General features: G+C 42.1%; 1 protein-coding gene across 1 annotated transcript in view; it reads right to left on the bottom strand.

Annotated features, from left to right (window-relative positions):
- Positions 1-24033, bottom strand: part of STRA6 (signaling receptor and transporter of retinol STRA6) — a 62752-nt gene extending 38719 nt beyond the window's left edge. The window contains exons 1-7 of the mRNA XM_072147847.1: positions 23916-24033; positions 21306-21427; positions 20871-20937; positions 19726-19811; positions 19493-19632; positions 18652-18818; positions 17804-17923 (exon numbers count right to left, since the gene is read on the bottom strand). Coding sequence (XP_072003948.1) covers positions 17804-17923; positions 18652-18818; positions 19493-19632; positions 19726-19811; positions 20871-20937; positions 21306-21406 — 681 coding nt within the window. The 5' untranslated portion in view covers positions 21407-21427; positions 23916-24033. The remainder of the gene's footprint in view (positions 1-17803; positions 17924-18651; positions 18819-19492; positions 19633-19725; positions 19812-20870; positions 20938-21305; positions 21428-23915) is intronic.
- Positions 24034-24613: the final 580 nt, after the last annotated feature.

Below are 24613 nucleotides of genomic sequence, written 5' to 3'. Positions count from 1 at the left end.
GCCTTGCTGTAGTGCATCTACTACCATATTGTGAAGAATTTGCAGTGAGACTTGCGACCGTTGTAATTAGCGCTTAGTGACGCACATATCCATCGCAAAGACCGAAGTGGGACAATTTATTAGGGGTTGGATTTCAATTAGGCACAGTCTGCCATTTACTTTTTATTTTACGTTTATTTTTTCATAACTCAGCGTCATCTCATCTGGCATAGCAGTGTGCTTTCATACTTGGCTAGAAAATAGCCATAGCAATAGGATAGCATCGTTTGGTTTTAAAAACTAAAAACACAAAAAAAAAAACACAAAAAAAATGTAAAAAAAAATTAAAGTTATAACTTTAATTTTCAAAATGTTTAACCCGAGGGCTAGGGGTAGAGGACGAGGGCGGGGACGTGGGCGTCCAACTACTGCAGGGGTCAGAGGCCGTGGTCCTGGGCGGGGTGAGACACCACCTGCTGATGAGGGAGCAGGGGAACGCCGCAGAGCTACACTCCCTAGGTTCATGTCTGAAGTTACTGGGACTCGTGGTAGAGCACTGTTGAGGCCAGAACAGTGCGAACAGGTGATGTTGTGGATTGCCGACAATGCTTCGAGCAATTTGTCCACCAGTCAGTCTTCCACGCAGTCCACCCATGTCACCGAAATCGGCACTCCTCCAGCTCCTGCACCTCAGCCTCCTCCCCCCCAGTCTGCCCCCTCCCAGGAAAATTTGGCATTTGAACCGGCATACTCTGAGGAACTGTTTTCTGGACCCTTCCCACAGTCACAAACCACTTGTCCGGTTGCTGCTGAGCAATTTTCCGATGCCCAGGTTTTCCACCAGTCGCAGTCTGTGGGTGATGATGACCTTCTTGACGTAGTGGAAGAAGTGTGTAAAGAGGTGTCCGACGATGAGGAGACACGGTTGTCAGACAGTGGTGAAGTTGTTGTCAGGGCAGGAAGTCCGAGGGGGGAGCAGACTGAGGGATCGGAGGATGATGAGGTGACAGACCCAAGCTGGGTTGAGAGGCCGGGTGAACACAGTGCTTCTGAGACGGAGGAGAGTCCTCGACCAGAACAGGTTGGAAGAGGCAGTGGTGGGGCCAGACGGAAAGGCAGGGCCAGAGCTGGTGCATCAGCGCCAAATGTGTCACGTAGTGAAGCTCCCGTGGCGAGGGCTCCCGCGGCGAGGGCTAGATTTTCAGAAGTCTGGAGGTTTTTTAAGGAAACACCGGATGACCGACGGACTGTGGTGTGCAACCTTTGCCAAACCAGGATCAGCAGGGGTTCCACCACTACTAGCTTAACTACCACCAGTATGCGCAGGCATATGAATGCTAAACACCCCACTCAGTGACACCAAGCCCGTTCACCTCCGGCCGTGCACACCACTGCTCCTTCCCCTGTGTCAGCTGATAGTCAGCCCCCTGCCCAGGACCCTGGCCCAAAAACCCCATCGTCGCCTCCACGATCCTCCACAGCATCCACCAGCGTTCAGCTCTCCATACCCCAGACGCTGGAGCGGAAAAGGAAATATAGTGCAACCCACACGCACGCCCAAGCCCTCAATGTCCACATCTCCAGATTGCTTAGCCTGGAGATGCTGCCCTATAGGCTGGTAGAGACCGAGGCCTTTCGCAATCTCATGGCGGCTGCCGCCCCTCGGTATTCGGTCCCCAGCCGCCACTACTTTTCCCGATGTGCCGTCCCAATCCTGCACCAGCACGTGTCAGACAACATCATCCGTGCCCTGACCAACACCGTTTCTGACAAGGTCCACCTGACCACGGACACGTGGACGAGTGCTGCCGGGCAGGGCCACTATGTATCGCTGACGGCACATTGGGTTAACTTGGTGGAGGCTGGGACCGAGTCTGACCCTGCGGCTGGTCATATACTGCCGACGCTGAGGATTGCGGGGCCAACCTCGATCCAGGTCTTTCAGGCCTACTATGCCTCCTCCTCCTCCCACCCCTCCTCCACCTCCTCCTCCGAACTACCATCCGTGGGCATGGCGCCATCAGTCGCTAGCTCTAGGCACAGCAGCAGTGCCGTCGCTAAGCGACAGCAGGCGGTGCTCAAACTGCTGAGCCTAGGCGATAAAAGGCACACCGCCCAAGAACTATTACAGGGCATCACGGCGCAGACTGATCTGTGGCTGGCACCGCTGAACCTGAAGCCAGGCATGGTTGTGTGTGACAACGGCCGTAACCTGGCGGCGGCTCTGCAACTCGGCAGACTGACACATGTGCCATGCCTGGCCCATGTGTTAAATCTGATAGTTCAGCGGTTCCTCAAGACATACCCCAATCTGTCTGATTTGCTCACGAAGGTGTGCCGCATCTGTGCGCATTTCAGGAAGTCCCGCACAGATGCTGCCACTCTCAGGGCAGCGCAGCACCGCCTCCAACTGCCCGCTCACCGACTGTTGTGCGACGTGCCCTCAAGGTGGAATTCAACATTAACCATGTTATCCAGAGTTTACCAGCAGCGCAGAGCGATTGTAGACTGCCAGATGTCAACTTCCACCAGAACTGGTAGTCAGGTCAGTCAGCTTCCTCAAGTCTACAATGAGGAGTGGACGTGGATGTCTGATATCTGTCAGGTGCTGAGTAACTTCGAGGAGTCAACACAGATGGTCAGTGGCGATGCCGCCATCATCAGCCTCACCATCCCGCTGCTTGGCCTGTTGAAAAGCTCTCTGGTCAGCATGAAGAAGATTCCCTTGTTGATAGCCAAAGCACCCTCAGGTCTGTTTCTCAGCGCATATCGGAGGAGGTGGAGGAGGATGAGGAGGAAGAGGAGGAGAATGTTGGCGAGACACAAGAGGGGACCATTGTTCAGTCCTTCACTGTTCAGCGTGTATGGGCAGAAGAAGAGGAGTTGGAGGAGTTGGAGGAGGAGGAAATGGACAGTCAGGCCAGTGAGGGGAGTGAATTCTTGCGCGTTGGTACTCTGGCGCATATGGCAGATTTCATGCTAGGCTGCCTATCCCGTGACCCTCGCGTTCAAAGAATTTATTCCAGCACCGATTACTGGGTATTCACTCTCCTGGACCCACGGTACAAGCAAAATCTTTCCACTCTCATCCCTGGAGAGGAAAGGAGTGTGAGAATGCATGAATACCAGCAGGCCCTGGTGCACAAGCTGAAACAGTATTTCCCTTCTGACAGCGCTAGCGGCAGAGTGCGTAGTTCTGCGGGACAAGTAGCGAGGGAGAGTAGGCGAGCAGGCAGCTTGTCTAGCACTGGCAAGGGTACGCTTTACAAGGCTTTTGCCAGCTTTATGTCACCCGAGCAAGACACTGTCACCTGTCCCCAGTCTCGGCAGAATAGGGCTGATCTTTACAGAAAGATGGTGAGGGAGTACGTAGCTGACCATACCATCGTCCTAAATGATCACACAGCTCCCTACAACTACTGGGTTTCAAAGCTGGACATGTGGCACGAACTGTCGCTGTACGCCTTGGAGGTTCTTGCCTGCCCTGCTGCTAGCGTGTTGTCTGAGCGGGTTTTCAGTGCAGCTGGTGGCATCATCACCGATAAGCGTACACGCCTGTCGACTGACAGCGCTGACAGGCTGACGCTTATTAAGATGAATAAAGCCTGGATTTCTCATAATTTCCAATCTCCACCAGGTGAAGGAAGCTCAACCTGAATAATTTATGCACTCCTCCTCCTCATTTTCCTCCTTCTCCTCCTCTTTGTACACTAAAGCAGAGGAAACTGGCTATTTTTTGACAGGGCCCACTGACTCTAGCTATAGTACTCTATGCATTTAATTTTTCTGGAGGGCCACCTACCCGGTCCTCTGTTTTAAACAATTTTTGGGACTGCCACATACAGGCACTCAATCTATTCAATTTTTCTGGAGGGCCACCTACCTGCTTCTCTGGTTTGAAAACTTTTTTGGACTGCCACATACAGGCACTCAATCTATTTCATTTTTCTGGAGGGCCACCAACCTGCTCCTCTGGTTTGAAAACTTTTTTGGACTGCCACATACAGGCACTATCCAAATTAAATTGTCTCCATAGCAGCCTCCACACGTTGTCTCCATTGCTACCTCCAAAAGTCGTCCATATAGCTGCCTCCATACATCGTCCCCTTATCAAACGAGGTGTGTCAGGCAGAAATTTGGGTTGTTTTCATGGATTCCACATCAAAGTTGTTAACTTTGTCGCCACCCTGCTGTGTTATCCACAAAATATACTGGCAAACTTTTATGATTAACCGATATTATTTCAGTGCTTCTTGCGCATCTGTTGATTACACTGCTGTGTAATCCACAAAATATACTGCCAAACTTTTACCATTTACGGATATTATTTCAGCGCTTCTTGCGCATCTGTTTACATTCCCCTCACCCGCCATATCCCAAACTTATAAGAACGCTACTACACTTAACTTGGTGGAGGCTGGGACCGAGTCTGACCCTGGGACTGGTCATATACTGCCGACGCCGAGGATTGCGGGGCCTACCTCGGTCCAGGTCTCAAAGGCCTACTATACCTCCTCCTCCTCCCACCCCTCCTCCACCTCCTCCTCCTCCGAATTACCATCCGTGGGCATGGCGCCATCAGTCGGTAGCTCTAGGCACAGCAGCAGTGCCGTCGCTAAGCGACAGCAGGCGGTGCTCAAACTGCTGAGTCTAGGCGATAAAAGGCACACCGCCCAAGAGCTATTACAGGGCATTCCACATCAAACTTGTTAACTTTGTCGCCACCCTGCTGTGTAATCCACAAAATATACTGCCAAACTTTTACCATTTACCGATATTATTTCAGCGCTTCTTGCGCATCTGTTTACATTCCCCTCACCCGCCATATCCCAAACTTATAAGAACGCTACTACACTTAACTTGGTGGAGGCTGGGACCAAGTCTGACCCTGGGGCTGGTCATATACTGCCGACGCCGAGGATTGCGGGGCCTACCTCGGTCCAGGTCTCAAAGGCCTACTATACCTCCTCCTCCTCCCACCCCTCCTTCACCTCCTCCGAATTACCATCCGTGGGCATGGCGCCATCAGTCGGTAGCTCTAGGCACAGCAGCAGTGCCGTCGCTAAACGACAGCAGGCGGTGCTCAAACTGCTGAGCCTAGGCGATAAAAGGCACACCGCCCAAGAGCTATTACAGGGCATTCCACATCAAACTTGTTAACTTTGTCGCCACCCTGCTGTGTAATCCACAAAATATAATGGCAAACTTTTATCATTTACCGATATTATTTCAGCGCTTCTTGCGCATCTGTTTACATTCCCCTCACCCGCCATATCCCAAACTTATAAGAACGCTACTACACTTGATCTTATACAAAAGGTTCTTAGAAGTGCTGTTTGGGGAGTAGCCTAGAGACAGGGGCTTGGATTGGCGAAAGCTCGCCTGGCAGCGGAGCGCCAGCTCCATCCCAAGATCCAACTAACATAGTTTTAACTGCAGCACCTTTAATCTACTACTAGTTCACTGCCTCCATACATGGTCCCCTTATCAAACGAGCTGTGTCAGGCAGAATTTTCAGGTGTTTCACCAGATACATAGTGGAACTCGGCGCGTCTGTCGCCGCCATGCTGGAGACCTGCAGTTGCAATCATAGAAGCGCAATATGGATGCCCCATACTGTCGCTCTTAATCATGGAAGTCCTCTCCATGGCTGCCTCCAAATGTCGTCCCCTTATCAAACGAGCTGTGTCAGGCTCATTTTTCGGGTGTTTCACCAGATACGTTATGGAACTTGGTCACTATGTCGCCACCATGCTGTGTTATCGACTAAATATACCGTCAACCTTTTGTTCACAGAGGAAATAATTTCAGCGCTTCTTGCTCACCTCCTTTGGTTCCTCTCTGCCACCCATTGGTTTGAAGCCTGAGTCCATTTAGGGTATGTCGCCATGCCACTCTCTAGCCTGCCGCTGCTGCCGCTGCCTCTGCATGCCGTCCCCTATAGTGTCAGGGTCAATTATTGGATGTTTTAGATGCTATCTAGCTTCATTCTGTCACTCTGTCATGGCCATGCTGTTGCCCATAATTTTGGCATAATGGTGCGTTTAAGCAGCCTCAGAGGCATCCATGCATGCTGCCCCTGCTGTTTCCTGTCCATTTCCGTGGTGTTTCCATCATTTTCTGAGGTTTCCAGGTGTTTGGCCAAGCTTCCCTGTGCAGACCCTTGGTCCCCTTGAAAAATGCTCAAGTCTCCCATTGACTTCAATGGGGTTCATTATTCGAGACAAGCACTCGAGCATCGGGAAAAGTTTGTCTCGAATAACGAGCACCCGAGCATTTTAGTGCTCGCTCATCTCTAAATCTAATCCTTGGTGCTGTGGCTTCCTCCATGAATAGGAGAAGTGAGTTACATGCTCAACTGCATAGGAAGGATTTTCTCTTAAAACCTCAATGGTATAATACCTCTTTACATATAGAATGTATGTGTATCTCAATTTGCAAGAACATTTCATTTTGGAAAAATTAATAGCTTTTTTAGTTTAAATAATAATAAATGTGATAATAAAGTGAATAGATTACACTGCTTCTAAAAGAACTAAGGATCCTTTGCAAAATAAAAGTATTTTCCAACATAATTGTTATGACTGTTAACCAAGACACGCAAATAGAGATAAACTATTGGGATTTTCTTGGCAGTAGTAAAAGGAGTATACCACCTCCCCCAAATGATATAATCATTTATAGAGAAATGCATATTGCGGGTCGCGGGCTCACCAGTGCCCCTCTGTCCTCACTAGCGCGTTGCTCATGCATCTTACCTGTCTCGGCTCCTGCCTCAGCTCCACCCACTGTGCTCGCGGCTTCCTGACTCCTAGGGGGCGCACTAGCCCGCTTCTCTATGTTTAAAGGGCCAGCGCGCCATTAATTCACGCTGGCCATTTTCAGAATTCCATATAAACCTGCCTCTTCTTGCACACCCTGACGGATATTTGTGCCTTGTGTCTCAGATAAAGCTGTGTCTGATGCCTTGTGCTGATTTTGAAGTTTCCCGTTGTGACCCCGGTTTCATTCCTGACTATGCTCCTCTGCCACCTGCCCTGACCTGTTGCTACGTCCCCGACTCGGACCCTGTGCCGCCTGTCTTGACCTCCTGCTTGTCCCCGACTACAAGATTGCCTACCGTTCCTGTTACTCGACCTTGGCTGCCACCACGGACAAGTCGCGCCCTTGGAACGACCTGGTGGTAACACGCCGTCAAAAGTCCAACCAGCTTTGTGAGACTCTGGTCCCAAGTGTCGGCTTTTGTCATTGTCCGTGGTGGTCCAGGGGGTCCACTACCACTGGAGCCTGACAGTGAGATTGTGCTTTTCAGTTGACTATCAGGGTTGCTATAGAAACAATTGCCGCCACCTGTGAATGGCGCAGGGGGTGCTGATGGCCCAGGTGAGTAAACAACAAGGTCACCATGACTGTGACTCCTAAAGGGTTAAGCAGCCTTGACTGTCGCTATCGCCAGTCTTAGTAAATCCCCCCACTGCCCCCAATATTTTTGGCAGTCTATGGATACATTGGGCTTATTTATTAAGGGTCCCATGGCCGCATTTCCGTCAGCTTGTGTCATCGTCCGCGGTGGTTCAGAGGATCCACTGCCTCTGAGCCTGACAAATACCTTTACTATTTCTGTCCATTGTGCTATTTCTAAAAAAAAATCCTATTTTCATGTGTATGCTAATAAGGCAGATAATGTACCAAGGTTGTGTACTTTGCACCCTGAGCACTGTAATTCCTGCCACTACACTTTGTTAGATAAGCTAGAGGTTTGTCTTAGGTTAGTAATGGGAGGAAAGGGAAGTGATTTAGGCAGAAACAGCAATGCCCTCAAAGGACACAATCTTTGTTCACCAACTGTTTCATTAGCAAATGGATTAAACTAGGAATTTCTTCGACATGGCATAATGGATAAAAAAAATAAAGGTATTGTGAAATTCACAATGCATTTCTCCTCAACATCCTGCCAGCAAATTATAACACTCAGTGGAGGTGGTGGTAGATTCCCTTTAATATAAAATGTTGCAGCCTATATTTACATTCCTTTTTTTTATTAGAAAAAAAACCATGTGGCAACAATACAACAAAAAATGACAAAAACCAAAAAAAGTTGAGGCATGTGAGAACAACAGTGACCCTGGAGGCTTGTGTTTTGATATATTGCTATATACACTATGTATCAGCATCACAGAATTGAGATCATATTAGATGTTATTAAACTGATACACTACAAATGTAGAAATCTGCTTCCACTACAAATGCAAGAAGTGCTGTAAAGCATGTGCACAGTGTGAGCAGAAGAGCTGATGTTAGAGAGGTGAGAGGGATGTGGGCAATGCTGAATTGACAAACAGGGCTCCCTGCTGAATGTCCATGACAACCATCAAGAAACTAGAAAATTTCAGCCACCTATCACTACTTGCAAATTGAAAGCGAAAGGAATATTGAGAAAAATCATTAGAATGTGTAACAAGATCCTGTGTAGGAAACAGCTCTCATCAGTAGGTCATGTCAGAATTGTAGTTTTATTACATTTTTTGGCCATTTCTCTCTAACTTCTAGATTAAATTCTTCTAATAGCATTTTTCTATTTACATTTCTATAGACTGTTATGTTGCTATTCTGCCCTCCACTTCGTTTATGTGGCCCACAAGTTCTGCTGCATATAAAAGCCTGATTTAGCTTTTACATGCAACATCACAACATCTGTGATGTTGCTACGCAATAACAATGTTACTGTGTAGCAATCCCAAATAGGAGTGCACCCTACTGCACAGTTCTGCGGCTATCAATAATATACACAGAGGTAAGACAACACATATCTCCAAGACCTATCTACCAAGTACTGTCTGCAGCTTTGTATGGTCAAAACTGACCCAATACTCCCTTTAGTCCCTTAACCTAAGGATGTATGAAGAAGGCTCACAGGCTGAACCCTCTTCACACATGGTGGGTGTTGGCTTCATACATGGTGGACATTATGCAACCAACACCCATCGCTGAGGCCCACAGTCGCCAGCTTGAGGGAGTTAAATGAAATCTACCATTTGCTTTTATGCATTATGACCCAAACATACCTTGAGAATGCTGTAGCTACACTGATGCAGAATTATATCTTGTTTAATCCCTGAACTGAGTGGGTTTGCTGAAAAAAACTATTATAAAATGATGAGAATTGTTTTTTGAGCAAAACCACTAGAATCAGGGATTAAGCAAGATAGGTTTCTGCACTGGTGTAGCTCCAGCATTCTCACGGTATGTTTGGTTCATAATGCATAAAAGCAAATGCTAGATTTCCTGACATTTACCTGACACTGGAAAAGCTGCCAGTGGCAGGTAAATGCCGGCATCTTAAATTCTTTTGTCGCTTCCCATGACATCATCAGGGATGGACAGTCTGTTCCCATGGCAGCCTGGAGTCTGTATGTCATTGGGAAGTATCTATAACAGTGTGACAGAGGCACTAGCAATTTCTCCATATACTGCAATGCTGTAAATTTACCATTGATAACTGTTGATGCCACTGGGTGTGACATGTATTAATGAGCTATATTTTTGCACCATTATTTTCAGCAAGGCTCTGTCTATATACAACTAATATTTTAATGTGTACTTGGGAGGACAGTATGAATAGTAAAAAGCAGGACCGGAGTTTATATAAAGAAGCTAAAAGATTATGAGCAAGTGCAGAATCTAAGATTGTTATATGCTACGCAGGGTAAGATGTTAATGGAAAAAAGATGCTATAATCACTAAGGTAACGGCAGCAGAAATTGAAACAGAACCTCTCCGCAAATGTCATCTGTGAGTCACTGGATTTAATGTAACACCTAACAATTTTATAGCGATTACTTTGTGTTATGATATTCTGATGTTATTCCTTTTTGAAATATATGGCCAGGCCTAATTCATTTTGACTATAGAGCTGCAGCCACAGTACACAACCATACATTGAGTACTACCGAAAGTCTTTTTGAAACCTAGGTCCCATTGACACCCAGGGATGATTGGGGTCAGTGCATGTATGGGGCACAGCCTGGTGACAGATAGAATGGTAACCCATTTGTTGGTAGGATCATATTTCTCAAGATAAATGATTAAAGCATGAGACAATCCAGAATTTTAAGAAAAATGCTCCAGAATTGTTGTTCCATCGAGAATATAAGCATTTACTGAAAAGATAAGTCAAGATAGAAAACATATCCTTGTGAAATATTCTGCCTTTAACTGTATCTGGTTATTAATACATTGTACAGTCTACAACATAATGCTTCTTATGTCTATTGTTTATGCCTCTAATGAAAGGAATTCTCCACATTTAGCACATTCTTCACAGGAGGACAGGATGTTTATTGATGTTGTCCCCTACATTATTCAAACTGAGCTTGGTTCCAGTACTGTTTTTTGTAAGGCACTTGGAGTGCTGCTGTATTCATGTACTGAGCTTGGTTTTTGTGCTTTATTTATGCACTGACCTTGGTTCTGGTGCTATATTTATTTACTGATCTTGGTTCTGACACTGTTTGTATGTTATGAGCTTTGAGCTTGATTCTGGCACTACATTTTTGGGTATTGGAAAGGGTCAAAGAATTTGAGCTGTTCATTCCCATACATTAGTGCTTCACGGTTTATAAGTAAGTAGTAAATGAGTTTAAAATAGTTTGTGTAAAGCATGTTCCTGTATCCTTATAAATTATATTAATCGTTGAACCTCTTGCCTCAGGCAGCACCACCTGCAGCAAAATGGGGGCAGCATCAGGGGTGCAGTTACCTATGTAAAACAGGACCTGTCACCTAAAATAGTGTCTCAGCATGGGTATGGGATACTGCAATGAGAACCCACTTACTTAAATTAAATAACCAGATATATTACTACTGGATGTGGTGGAAGGGGTGACACCTCTGCAGCAGAGACTTTATATTCTTCAGTGAGAAGACATTTATTCCCTATTCCAGAGGCATAGGATTTGTTTGAGAAAACATGACAGGTGGATTTGGGACACAAAACCGCCCACAGGTCCTTATGGGGTGTTATACTTAGCTAGGTGTGGTTGCAACCAGGCCCAACAGGCTTAGGAAGTTGTCCCTTTCCCATAAGTGAAAGCTAGTCATATAAACCATACATTATAGTTGGGGGTCTGGCACAGACTTCACACTGGGGCCCATCAGCTTTAAGTCATGCCACTGATGATGAGGCAAATTAGACTCATATCTGAAGCTCTCGGCGTCTCCTCTCTCAATGCGTCAATGAAGCTGGAATAACACCCCAGCATCAAAGTGCTGGCTGTGTAACTATAGCGCTGGTGCAGTGACACAGCGCCAGGGAGAGAGAAATACACTGTGCGACCCCACTGTGGGGTCGCACAGTGTATTCCTCTCTCCCCGGTATGGTAACTAGACTTTGGCTCTTTTTTGGCTCTTTACTTACATGCTTGTACTCAGCTGCTCAATATTGGGCCATTTTACCATAGTTTCCTTGCCGATTCTCATTGTCTGTCTTTGATACTTTTCTTATTTATTGGCTGGTAATACACTGTGTTAATTCATGGTTCCCATTGTGTCGCTACCTCCCCATTTTTGTGATGATGATTATTTTATGTGATGAACTAATAAAATCTATTGAATATTTATAAATAATCTGTGAATGTATTATTTATTTGTATGTACAATTTTTGGATATGACATATTCAGAGCATCGGATTGAATAGTGGCACCCAAATTTGTTGCCCTTATCCTTAGCTCCCCACCTGTTTGATTTGACTAAATATTTGTCTATCTAACCATTTATCTATCCTGCTTTTTGTCCATGTATCTACTTATCATATCTATCTCCTATCTATTATCTACCTATCAATCTTCTATCTCTCTCTACTGTCTCTATCAATTTTTTATCATCTATATACTTTATATTTATGCATATAAAAATCTGCCTTCTTTCATATTTTTCTTCAATCATCTGTCTATCTCCTATAAAATTCTCCTACATCCCTATATTACAGATACTTACCATACTACTGTGTAGCTACAAAGTGTTATTATTGTGCAGGGATAAACTTATTACCGTATATACTCGAGTATAAGCCGACCCGAGTATAAGCCGAGACCCCTAATTTTACCACCGAAAACTGGGAAAACCTATTGACTCGAGTATAAGCCGAGGGTGTAGTATACAGCCAGCCCCCATGTAGTATACAGCCAACCAGCCCCCATGTAGTATACAGCCAGCCCCCAGTAGTATACAGCTTGCCCCCAGTAGTATACAGCTTGCCCCTAGTAGTATACAGCTTGTCCCCTTGCAGTATACAGACTGCCCCCAGTAGTATACAGCTTGCCCCCAGTAGTATACAGCTTGCCCCCCGTAGTATACAGCCTGCACCCAGTAGTATACAGCCTGCCCCCAGTAGTATACAGCTTGCCCCCAGTAGTATACAGCTTGCCCCCAGTAGTATACAGCCTGCCCCCAGTAGTACACAGCACAGCCCCCAGTAGTATACAGCTTGTCCCCAGTAGTATACAGTCTGCCCCCATCAGTATACAGTCTGCCCTCAGTAGTATACAGCAGCCCCTATACAGATAAAGAAATAAACTTAATACCCACCGGCGCGGCTCCCGGCGGCTCCCGGCGGCTTCCGATCCCCATCGCGGCTCCCGGCGGCTTCTTCACTCTTCTCTGGCCGGGAGATCGAGCTGGCCATCGCACACTGTGATACCGCGCTGTCGCCGTCATCCGCGGCGACAGCGTCGCATCACAGTGTGCGACGGCCAGCGCAATCTCCCGGCCAGTGAAGAGTGAAGAAGCCGCCGGGAGCCGCGACAGGGATCGGGAGCCACCGGGAGCCGCGAGGAACATCGGGGACACCGGAGGGTGAGTATTAATGTATTTATTTTTATCATTGACTCGTGTATAAGCCGAGGCGAGGTTTTTCAGCACATTTTTTGTGCTGAAAATCTCGGCTTATACACGAGTATATACGGTACATAAAAAGTAGGACTCTGAATGGCGCACATAACGGCGGATTAAGACTGCCAGGGACCCTGGGCTATATGAATATTATAGGTCTGGAATTACTTCATATATATGTTAAGCTTCTTGGGGAATGGAGGATGCCTCCCTTCTGCCTGCTTTCAATCTGCAGTTTCAGGACCTTTTGAGGACCTTCCAGGTCCTGAAATGGCTCTTCTGTACATGTGTATTCAGAGCAGGAACAGACGTAGCAAATGGAGCAGAAAGTGCAGAAAATAAACTTGGTCTTCTATTGCATATAATAAACAATATTATAATTCAACCCAAACATTAGATGCACAATGATATAACACTACACAATTAATGTACTTGGGTAGCGAAGACAGTGATGTCATAGTACCGGGATAATGCACAAAAGAGTGGTCTTCAAATACACAGTGGAAAACATGAGGCCACAATACAACAAATCTCTGTCCTCTCTGTAATATGGCCTAAAACATGAAGTTACAGCAGATACAACAGATATATGCATACATGAGGTCATTGTACAGAAATAATAGCAGAGAAGAAGAAATGTACACAACAGGCTTTGGAGGTTTATGATATGCAATTAATGTCTCACTTTTCTATGTGCACTTGCTATTATTGTTCTAGATGTTCGCCTGGTAGAAGCTTTGCATTATCCTTCAAGAGAGCATTAACACTTATGAAACAGCTGCCGAAGCAATTTTCATGCCCCATGCAGCACAGCCTGTCACCCACAATAGGTATAATGCAGCAAATGATGCATACATTATGCCAACAGGACTATTAGTAAATGTACGGTTAGAGTGAAAATGACTGATGTATGTATGCTGCATCTGTTCAGAATATAAATCATCAGGAAAGAAATAGCAATTAAATAAATTTAAAGGAAAGAGTTAAAAAGTCTTGACAAGGGTTAATACTTAAAGCATGTAATATTGTAAGTGACACAAGACACAATAGTCAGCTTTATCCATAGTGCTGCAGGATCTCATCACACTAAAAAATGTAACCTTGCTTCCTTTAATTAAATATATAAGGAAGGTGGTTCACTATACGCTTGTATTATAGTTATAAAAAGCACATAGTACTTATGTAAAACTAGATCAAATTTATTAGTGATAGAATTCTCACAAATTAGAGCATATATGCCATAGAAACTGTTCATTCAATTTGTTGTATTTACTTTTGAAGCCTTCTCTTAATGGAAGAATGGCTTATCTGGAAAGGACAGTTGAGGTCACAGCTTAAAGGGGTTGTACCAAGTTTGCAAGTAATCACATATCCAAATCAAAAGGGCTAACAATCTGTTCGGTGAGGGTCCTTTGACGCAATACACACAGATCACAAGAACAGGATCCCCAGCAATCTGGAGAGCCGCTCCACCCATTAGTGAGAATGGAACTGCCATTGCTGGGGGTCCTGTTATTGTGAAGTATTTTGGACACTTTTTACAAAATGTACAAAAAGAAGCATGCTGCTAGTGTGGCCTATATGTCTTTCTAAGCATTGTCTTATTGTTAGACAGTATGTGACAACACTTTGCTGATAGGTTCCCTTTAATATATTGGCATTAATGACTTGAAAGCAGTTTGTCTATTGCATTGCAAGGGTTAAATGGTAGGTTGCGTTCATTTCCATGTATATTCATAAATAAAGGACAATATTGTAACATTGTACACATCGACTATAGTCACATCACCTGATAATTAATCAGATAAAGTCTGTGTTAAGTAACGGCCAGTCACCATGGGAACCAGGCTGATTAATCACATGGGACAGATTTTTGGGACAATGAGTCTATTCAGTGGAACTTCATTCCCCACTTGAAATCCCTTTACACGGACACGACTTAGGTAACATCTAAAGTGGGCTGCAGCAATGCCAGCTTTCCCTCAAACACAATTTGCCAGGGTTTTAGCACAGTACAGTTATGCATCTCAGGAGCATAGTCAGCAGGATTACCGTAGGTCCAGAATGTGGAATTCTTATAAAAGCTCCTATATGAAAATGGGTGAACGGATGTTCCTGTGTATGTGCGTATACTTGAAGGCTGTCAGTCACCCTGGCTCAATGGATAAGACTCTTAGGCCTCTTGCACACTAGCGTTGCGTTTCACGTCAGGGTGCAATGCGTGAAAAACTGACGTTTTGGCTGCGTTTTTGTTCCATTTTTCCTTGGAGTAATTTGCGTTTTTGCGTTTTTCACGCGCGTGTTGTTAGCGTTGTTTTTGCGTTTTCGGCGCATTTTTGACGCGCGTTTCAATGGGAGACTCGAGCAGTTTTCAAAGGGACCATGATTTGGGATTAAAATGTGTTATTTAATTGAAAAATAATGTCTTCTGATAATTTGCAAACATCTGCGATCTATTCTTCACTGTTCCGCGCGTATATTATCTCCCGACAATTTAGCAGATGTGAAGAACAGTGGAGAATAGAATAAAATCATTGTACACAGTGAACACAGTGAACACAGGATCATTTAAGATAAAAACACAGTGCAAAACACAGTGCAGAATAGATTACAGATGTTCGGCACATCTGCTTACTTGTCGGGAGATACGCGCGGAACGGCGCGAACAAAATAGCATGTGAAGAACAATATATATGTGTGTGAAGAACACATTGCAGATGTTTAAATACATCTGCAATGTGTTCTTCACACATATATATTGTTCTTCACATGCTATTTTGTTCGCGCCGTTCCGCGCGTATCTCCCGACAAGTAAGCAGATGTGCCGAACATCTGTAATCTATTCTGCACTGTGTTCTGCACTGTGTTTTTATCTTAAATGATCCTGTGGTCACTGTGTTAACTGTGTTCACTGTTTTTATTCTATTCTTCACTGTTCTTCACTGTGTTTTATTAATTAAATGATCGTTCGCGAGCAGGGGAAATAATGTTATTCTGGTCACCTAGCAACCCTTACGTTTAAAACGCATTGCACTCGCATTGCACTTGCAATGATTGCGAGTGCAATGCGTTCTTGATGCATCTCCATAGACTTGAATGGGGCGTGAAAATTGCGCGTGACTCGCAAAAATAGAGCATGCTGCGATTTTGACGCGCGTGCAAACGAACGCAAGCACGCGCGTTCAAAACCACGCTAATGGAGAAAGACCCATTGAATACAATGGGACAGAGTGCAATGCGAGTTCTGAGCGTCAAATGCACGCGCAGAACTCGCGCGTGAAAAACGCCAGTGGAGAAGGGGCCTTATACTAGAAGTGCTGTCAAAATGTTCTCCACTTTTTACAAAGAAATACTGCTTCAAATCCTATAAACCTATATGTCACAGAGCTCAGGCCCTCCCTATCTCTTACATAGGGCATAATAAATACTTCAGGTTCACATTGGCATTGCATGTGCCAGTGAAGTGATTTAATTGGTCATGAATACTATACAAGATAGCAAGTAAAACTCAATATTAAAATCTCAGTGGCGTCTGAAAGAAGACACAATTCAGATAGTTTTGTTGTTTTAAAGTCTAAGTTCATTTTTGCTACTCTTGTTGGGTGTACATTGTACACCCTCCTGGGGAAACAGACAGGAAACCTTCTTTAACAAGTAAACCAATTGAATTACAGTAATATGCAGTGGGAGAAACCCTGTTCTTCTGCCTATTCTTGTTACATTGGCTGGACCATTAAACAAGCATTGTCACCTCTTTTGTCACCCTTACTTCCTAATAGATTATAAGTTCTTGTGAGCAGGACCCTCATTCCTTTTGACTATGTTTAAAATTGCTCATATAATTTTCTCTGTACAGGCAGTCCCCGGTTACATACAAGATAGGGTCTGTAGGTTTGTTCTTAAGTTGAATTTGTATGTAAGTAGGAACTGTATATTTTATCATTGTAATCCCAGACAGAACTTTTTTGATCTCTGTGACAATTGGATTTTAAAAATGTTGGGTTGTCATAAGAATTAATATTAACACTAAAGCTTCATTCCAGACACATTTGTTAACTGTTATAGCTGTTTATTGTAGCCTAGGGCTAAAGTACAATAAATTACCAATATTCAGAGGTCTGTTTGTAACTAGGGGTCGTATGTAAGTCGAGTGTTCTTAAGTAGGGGACCGCCTGTATATGTCTGGCAGAATGTGTAGTGAACCAGAATACTATGGTGCTATATAAAGGCTTATTGTATTATTATTTTTTATATCATTTATTAATCTTTTGACTATATCACTAAATGATCCCATCATCTCTTGTTCGTCTATCTCCCTCGCCCAGATTCTTGTATATTTCCTCCTTTATCAGAAACTAGTGCCCCTAAATTACAGCTAAGTTCAGTAACTGTTCAGTAAATGTTCAGTAAATACAATATACGTAATAACAGAAAGAAACCTTATGACTATTTTAGCTATGTTCAGTAAATACTATATAATAACAGAAAGAAACCTTATGACTATTTTAGCTATGTTAGCTATGTTCAGTTAATACAATATATGTAATAACAGAAAGAAACCTTATGACTATTTTAGCTATGTTAGCTTTGTTCAGTAAATACAATATAATAACAGAAAGAAACCTTATGACTATTTTATACAGTAACATAAACTAACACATTAAAGCACATTTAAACATTAGAATACAAACACTTTTTCCAGTGTAAAATCCTATAGAATCCAACAACCCAATCCCTCCATTAATACCCACAGCAGGACAGAACTCGGTTGGTGCCAGCTCACACTAAACCCTCTATTTTTATACAGAGCAGAGAAATCTTGCCAGACATCTTTTCAGTCTGTCAGTCATTCTTAAACACAGCATGGCACATTACATACAGTATAAGCCTCTATTCCAAGAAAGAAATCTAAGCAGAATGAAGATTGCTACCTACCTGCTTGGAGTGAGACGGCTGGCGTAGATTTTGAAGGAGAAGCATAGGGTAGATGATACTTAGCACAAGAAGACAGAAGATCTGTGGCAGTGTTGCCAATAAGGAGTAATATCTGTAGAACTAGGTGCAAATACATGAAGAGAACCTTAATGTTAATGTTATCTGTGGTACCAATTACACCAAAACTCTGTAAATCCTTCACAAATGATCTTCTTTTTCTAAAGATTAAAAGTTTCTAAAGCTAAATGTTTAAGATGATTCTCCAATAAATCCACTTATTTAAATGGGATTTTTCGGGCCATCTAATATGTGTAGAGGTAACCTGGTTATCCCCTAAGATATTTTATTCTGTTCCCATTCTCAACCATCGCTACTAAGGCGTTAAAATTCATATATTTTATACATATACAGACAGTCATTGGATTTTGTACAAGATAAGTTCTTTAGGTTTGTACTTGAAAGTCAGAACAGGTATATTTTATAATTTTGTACTGTCATGGGAACAAGGATAATTAATAAAACTTCATCACGGACACCTTACAGCTGATCATTGCAGCCGGGGACTAAAGTAAAGCATCCAGAGAACTTCACCAGAGGTCACAGTGGGCCGAAAGGTTTATTTGTAACTAGGGGTCATCTGTAAGTTGGGTGTCCCTAAGTCAGGGACTGCCTGTACTCATTATACATTTTTGTACAACATGTATACTCCAAAATGGAAAAAGATTACATAAACTGTGATTTTTGTTTAGCACTTTAGAAATTCTATTAATATAACTCTACTGATCTAGCAATGTGCACATCACGTGTTTCTTTCCACTAACTAGCAATCATTTCTTTGAATGTCCTACCTGTGGTGTCTGTGGGCATTCTGCCTTCTGCCATATCAAGGCTCCACAGTGCATCCATGATAAGATGGTGCCTGCTATGTACCCAGGTATTTTCTGCACATTATAACTTGACAGAAGTGGATAGTACAGTGCAGGATAATAGAAAAGGGCAAGGATTTTCCAAAGATCTGTAGATATACAGTATTACATAACATGAGGATATAAAAATACAAAGAAAAACCACAAACACAAATTCCAATACTGAATGCTTAGTGTATCCTACATCACATGTTGTAGCAAAGTGATTTCATTGCTACTGTACATTTTTTACATTTTAAAAAAATAATAATATTAATGTGTGTTGTTTGATCACAAATATTCAAACAATATAAACAATCTAGAAGTTTCCATATATTGAAAATTCTACCTCATAGACCAAAAGCTCAGGTGAGCTGGGGCCTCACTTCTATTGCTTTATATGACAATGTTATTGCCCTGTAATGTCTTATTTTATTAGCATATGTCCCCCATGATGTGTAAAGCATTGTGGAATATGATAGAACTATCAAATAAAATAAAGATTTATTTAGTTATTTATGTAAATACCTACATAATTAATACTAGGGTCGGTAGGCAGAAGCATACATTATTATATATTAGAACATTAAAGGACAATTAGAAAAATATAATGGACACTTCATTTTATCTTTATTTTCTTATAGTTAGTTACCCTATGTCAAGCTGTAGGAGCCAGTTGTGATTGTTGTTGCAGCCAACCCATAGTTATGCAATTACCCTTCAATTAAGGAATAAAACTGTAAAACTTTATGAAGACAGATATGAATATTTAAAGCAAATTTACCTTTGTGAGACCCATCACTGTTTGCAATGAAATTGAGAGTACTAGAGTCTAAAAACATCCGAAAGATCGAGGAAAACAGCAACCCAAAAGCTGCGCAGGGTACCCAGTTGTTGCCAGAGTCTTCTAGGAGATTCAGAGGACTGCAAAAGTAAGTATAATAGCGAAAAGAGAGTGAGAGTGGGAAAAGTTTTTTTTTTTTACCAGGGAGTAGAAAATACATGACAAGAAAATACCTGAGTATACCAGGGATGCCCCAACAGAAGGAGGTGCAAAGCTTTCGTCTTCGAACCAGGAAGCTTAGAAACAGCAATATACACAGCTGGAAGTAAAGGATATATGTGGTGCATAATAGTTACATAGTTAGTATGGCTGAAAAAAGACATATGCCCATCAAGTTCAACCAATAAAGAAATTAGAATAAATTTGATAATCAGACGAAAAAGTCAATCAATCTTAGCTAGTAGAATTTAAAAATAGTATTTTAAAAGTAGTATTAAAAAATCTATTGGAAATATTTCTGGGTGTTAACACAGTAAATGATAAGGTCAAACTCAAACTCAACATCTCAAGAGCTTTCTACAATGCCCTCCATGATCACTGGATCACCAATATACAGGGCTTGGTTTTTAGATGCCAAAAAGTTGCCCTCATTTAGTAGGAAATATTCCATTGTCATTGGCCAAATTTGTGATAATTTATAGAAAATATAGATTTATTCCTGTACATGATAATGCACAGATGGATCTTAGATGCAACTTATTGGGGGTCATTTATCTTAGAATTGTATCTTGTTTTTGGCTTACTTTTGGAACTTTTTATGGTACATTAGAGACTTTTCCACTCGCCTAGCAAAATTATCCACACAAGTATTTGCATATGGTGCAAACAGAGGTTAAAAATTCCCAAAAAATTAGAAAAAAATCTTTAGAAGAATTTGCAGAAGAGTTTGAGACTTTTGTGCGACTTTTTAATAAAAAGTTGCAAAAAAACCCCACAGACTCAGCTGCTTGGTATAACAACCCCTAAGTTAAATCAAACAAGTCCAAAACCCGGAAAAAAACAAACAAAAAAAAAAGGCACACCAATGTCCTGATTAAAGATAAATGACCCCCATTGTGTTGTATTCATGTTGTATATTCTTTTAAATGACCTTAATAAGAGTAAAGGCCAGAGAAAACTAATAGTAAGCGAAATAGTTTAAGTTAGAACCAGACCATCTAGCTTTAGAGGGATCCATACAGGCCCTCAGTTACCTCATGTGTAAGTACTATAGATGAGGGATAATAGACAACCACAATGTTGTCACCTGGTATGTCCGAGAGGAGCAGAAAATATAATTTGGACGTAAACACAAAAACAAGAAAAAATATACACTCACAGATACAGGTGCAAGAATAAGGTGGTATAATCCATCAGACAATGTTGGGGAGCATGGTAAGATAATTCTAGGAGAAAAATAATGAAACATTGGTACGGTATATTTTACAAGTGGTTCTTCATGTCAGGCGCAGTTAACATTTGCATCATTATCCCTTTTCCCATCATAGGAGAGTATAACTGAAACTAAATATGGAAAGTGAGTGGAAAGTGTTCTGTTCACCTTTCATTTCCAATTAGGATGTCAAACTTTTGTAATGTCTCCATTATTAACAACTGCTAAAATAATGTGGGCTGCTACAATATTTCTACAGTTATAAATAATGCAATGGCACAACAAAAGGGACATCACTTGGATGTGGACTTATCCTCAGTCATGCATAAGATATTTTTTTATTATTGAAGACACTATTAAAGGCAAAAAAGTTTTACTTACTCATGAGGTGGCAGTGTTGGTTCTAGGGGATCATCAATATACCAGTCATCATATAGAAGGTCATCTTGTCCTGGTTCAGGGCTCCCCTCTAGACTTGACATATTGCCTCCTACTTACTGCTCCTGTAGTTGGACAAGAAGAACTCTACCTTATATAGCCTCAGCTGACTGCCCCGCACAGCATCCTTTTGTTTAGGGGATTACATACATTCCCCCAGGATCAGAAATTGACAGCGTAATAGAAAGTTTTGCATGGGATGTCAGAGAGACTTGTAGAAAACTATAGAGTTTAGAAAAATGAAAAATACTTTGTCGATAAACAGGCAAAATGTATCTAAAAAAGGTGAGAAGTCATATTGTAGACCTATGGCACTTATAAAACATTAACTTTTCCAATTCTTTTCAGATGCCTAATTCCCTTTTTAGTGGCAAACCAACTTGACTCACACCAGCTCATTAGTAATCGGAGAGTACTAATTTATACAATCCTCCATGTCACATGAGGACAGACCTCACCAGTGATGTCCTAACAATAACTCTGATTGTTCAGACTTACTCAACCTCAAAGCTTTGTTATCATCCAGTTATTGAAGATTTTATTACTTATATTTATTACTGGCAGTGTCTTTTATGTATCTTGGGGCACAGGCCTGATATGATCTACATCAATACATTGACTTTTCTTTGATTTCTTTTTTTACTTTTGGTGAGTACCTGGAATGTATGGTAATTATGTATAGAAGATCCCAAGATGGGAGTAAAGTAAGACGTAAGATCTAGGATTGACATCTAGGATTGAAACTCCATTTCATTCTGTGTAATAACAAAGTTTGATGTTGTATTGGCTTTCCAGTGTACATTTCCACTGTGGTCAAGGGTTTAAATCTGGTGTTCCCTAGAAGGCAGCAGGAGCAGAAGTTATCACTTTTACAGCAGGCATGGAAAAGTAAAGAGGCTTGGCATGGAAGCAAACAGAGGTGTTAATGGGAATTCAGCTTCACCAATTCCAACTCTTTGGATCCTGAAACACATATCATTCTACTGATTTCAGTGCATTTTTTATGTAGCCCTTACCGTTCACCAGGAAGCATTTGTTTCATTGCGCAATATTTTAAATATGCTCTCGACTGTCAGGTGGGCGGGGTCAGGCTGCCATTGTTTTGGAATGCTATAGTTTGTGGGATTTTATGTAGGTGTTACTTGATATCTACAATGTATGCACATGTATAATCCTTTTTATCATTTTGCTATCCACCCGGAATTTAACATCACATGATGTCCAGTAAAAGGGAGGTTTAAATACCTTGAAATAACAACATGTACCGGTAATGGTCTCCGACTAGTGCTTTTGTGAATTATTAAAGCACCATTTTTATGGTATAATATGTCCAAACACATATTTGAGATACATATTAGGATTATTCTTTGCTTTCCAAGCTACAATAGATGACTCAATGAATCTCTTAATGTTAATCCATATTTGCCCAGTATTATTGCTGTTCTTGTGGCAACTCATGAATACTATTGGCTATGTAGAGCTAAGTTATCTCTCAATGCCTACTACTCCTACTGCCTAACTACTTACATCTCATCAGTAATGTAATGGTGGTCATTCTGGAAATGAATTGATGCTTTTTTGTAAATTTATGAGTTACCTTTACATTACCCCTATCCATCACCACTAGGGAGCAGCTCCCCTACTATTTAATGACATCCCCCTCCCTTGCTTGTGGGGTGAAAGTAGTGCTAGGCTTTTAATAAAATGGGTTATAATTCTTTCAACACTGAATGTTGGGATGTAAGACGATCAATGGGTGAGAGAGAGAGGAGGGTGAAGAGTATGTGGGGTTATGGAATACAAAAAAGAACCTAAAATTAGTTCTATGATATAAGCTAACTGAAAACATTTAATGAATTCAAATAGTTTTTTTACATATTAGCATGATCAGAAACAGCTTGTATTTATACTTTATACCAGATTTCTAAGTTAAGCAAAAAATCCATATACCGTACTATAGACACTCAAGAAAAATGCAAATCAGTGTGAACAAAGCATTAATGAAAATGATTTTGCATTGTTATTAATAAACAAATTAAGGCTACAGAATGGAGGAGAGCTCCTAGATAAATACAATGCAAAGTCATGGACCAATCCACTCAGACATACAGACACTCAAGCCATATGGAAAGGATGCTACACAATAACAGATAAAGCAATGATAGACAAGGGTATAACTGGCTACATGTTTCTTTGATTGAATAATTGTAACAGTAATGTAGCCAAATTGCATTCATTGTGTCACTCTGACCCTTACACCAGGACCTGGAAGTCCAAACAGGTGAAACATTAAGAATTACACCTTGTTTCGTGTACTTGGATATCAGGTTCTGTACTAACAAATGACTTAAGAACTATCATATTTAAACGCCCCCACTTCATAGAGACAGCTGATTCTGATTTCCTCTTATTACTTTCACTTGTAAGTCATGGCCAGTTCTCTGTTTTGAAGCTGAACATTCTGAGAATATCCTGAAAAGTTTCTAATAATACTGTATCCACATTTGTATGATTTGAATATGAATCCAGATTCCAAAAAAAAAAAAGACAAACCTTTGATCCTATAATGGATGTGGCCTCCCTTCAGGTGCTGCAGTAGTGGAGACACCTGTATCCTGATAGAAGGAAAATATGTGCACGCTCTCCTTATTCCTCTGGTCTGGAAGTGATGAGGGGGGTGATTTATCTGAGATGAGGAGGTGGGGGGGAGCGCCCAGACAGAGCAGGCAAAGTTCAGTGGGAGGGGGGAGAACTTTACACCCCGCACAGCAAGAAGGTAGTGGATGTTATCCAAGGAAAGGGGGTGTGGATGTTGGTAGTGGAACTCATAAGACTACATCAGCAGCATTAGTAACTTCCGGACATACCTCTAGTCTTTGTGTATAACATAGAAACATTTTATTGTATACATGAGTCTTGTCCTTTTGATCCACCTGATACTGTTATTGTAGCTGGGTAATACTCTGTGACAGCTTAGTTAATAGAACACTGTGTTCATTAACCAGTTATTTCGCTGCTATTAGTTTCCCATATAATTATCAATTGAATGGCTTTTAGCTGTATTTTGATAACTTATTTTACTTGATGAAGAGGATTCCCAGAGCTAAAGTTACTTGCAGTTATAGGCCCTGATGCCTACTCTAGTAGACAGGTTCAATACACCGACTATATTACCAAGTCTGAGCACCCAGTATGTTCCCTTAAGTAAATTTTGACTGGAGTTAATTTTTTTGGTTCAAATAAAATGTATT

Source organism: Engystomops pustulosus, chromosome 4 (assembly GCF_040894005.1).
Source record: "Engystomops pustulosus chromosome 4, aEngPut4.maternal, whole genome shotgun sequence".
In the NCBI taxonomy this organism is placed as follows: Eukaryota; Metazoa; Chordata; class Amphibia; order Anura; family Leptodactylidae; genus Engystomops; species Engystomops pustulosus.
This window is presented reverse-complemented; position numbering and strand designations above follow the sequence as displayed.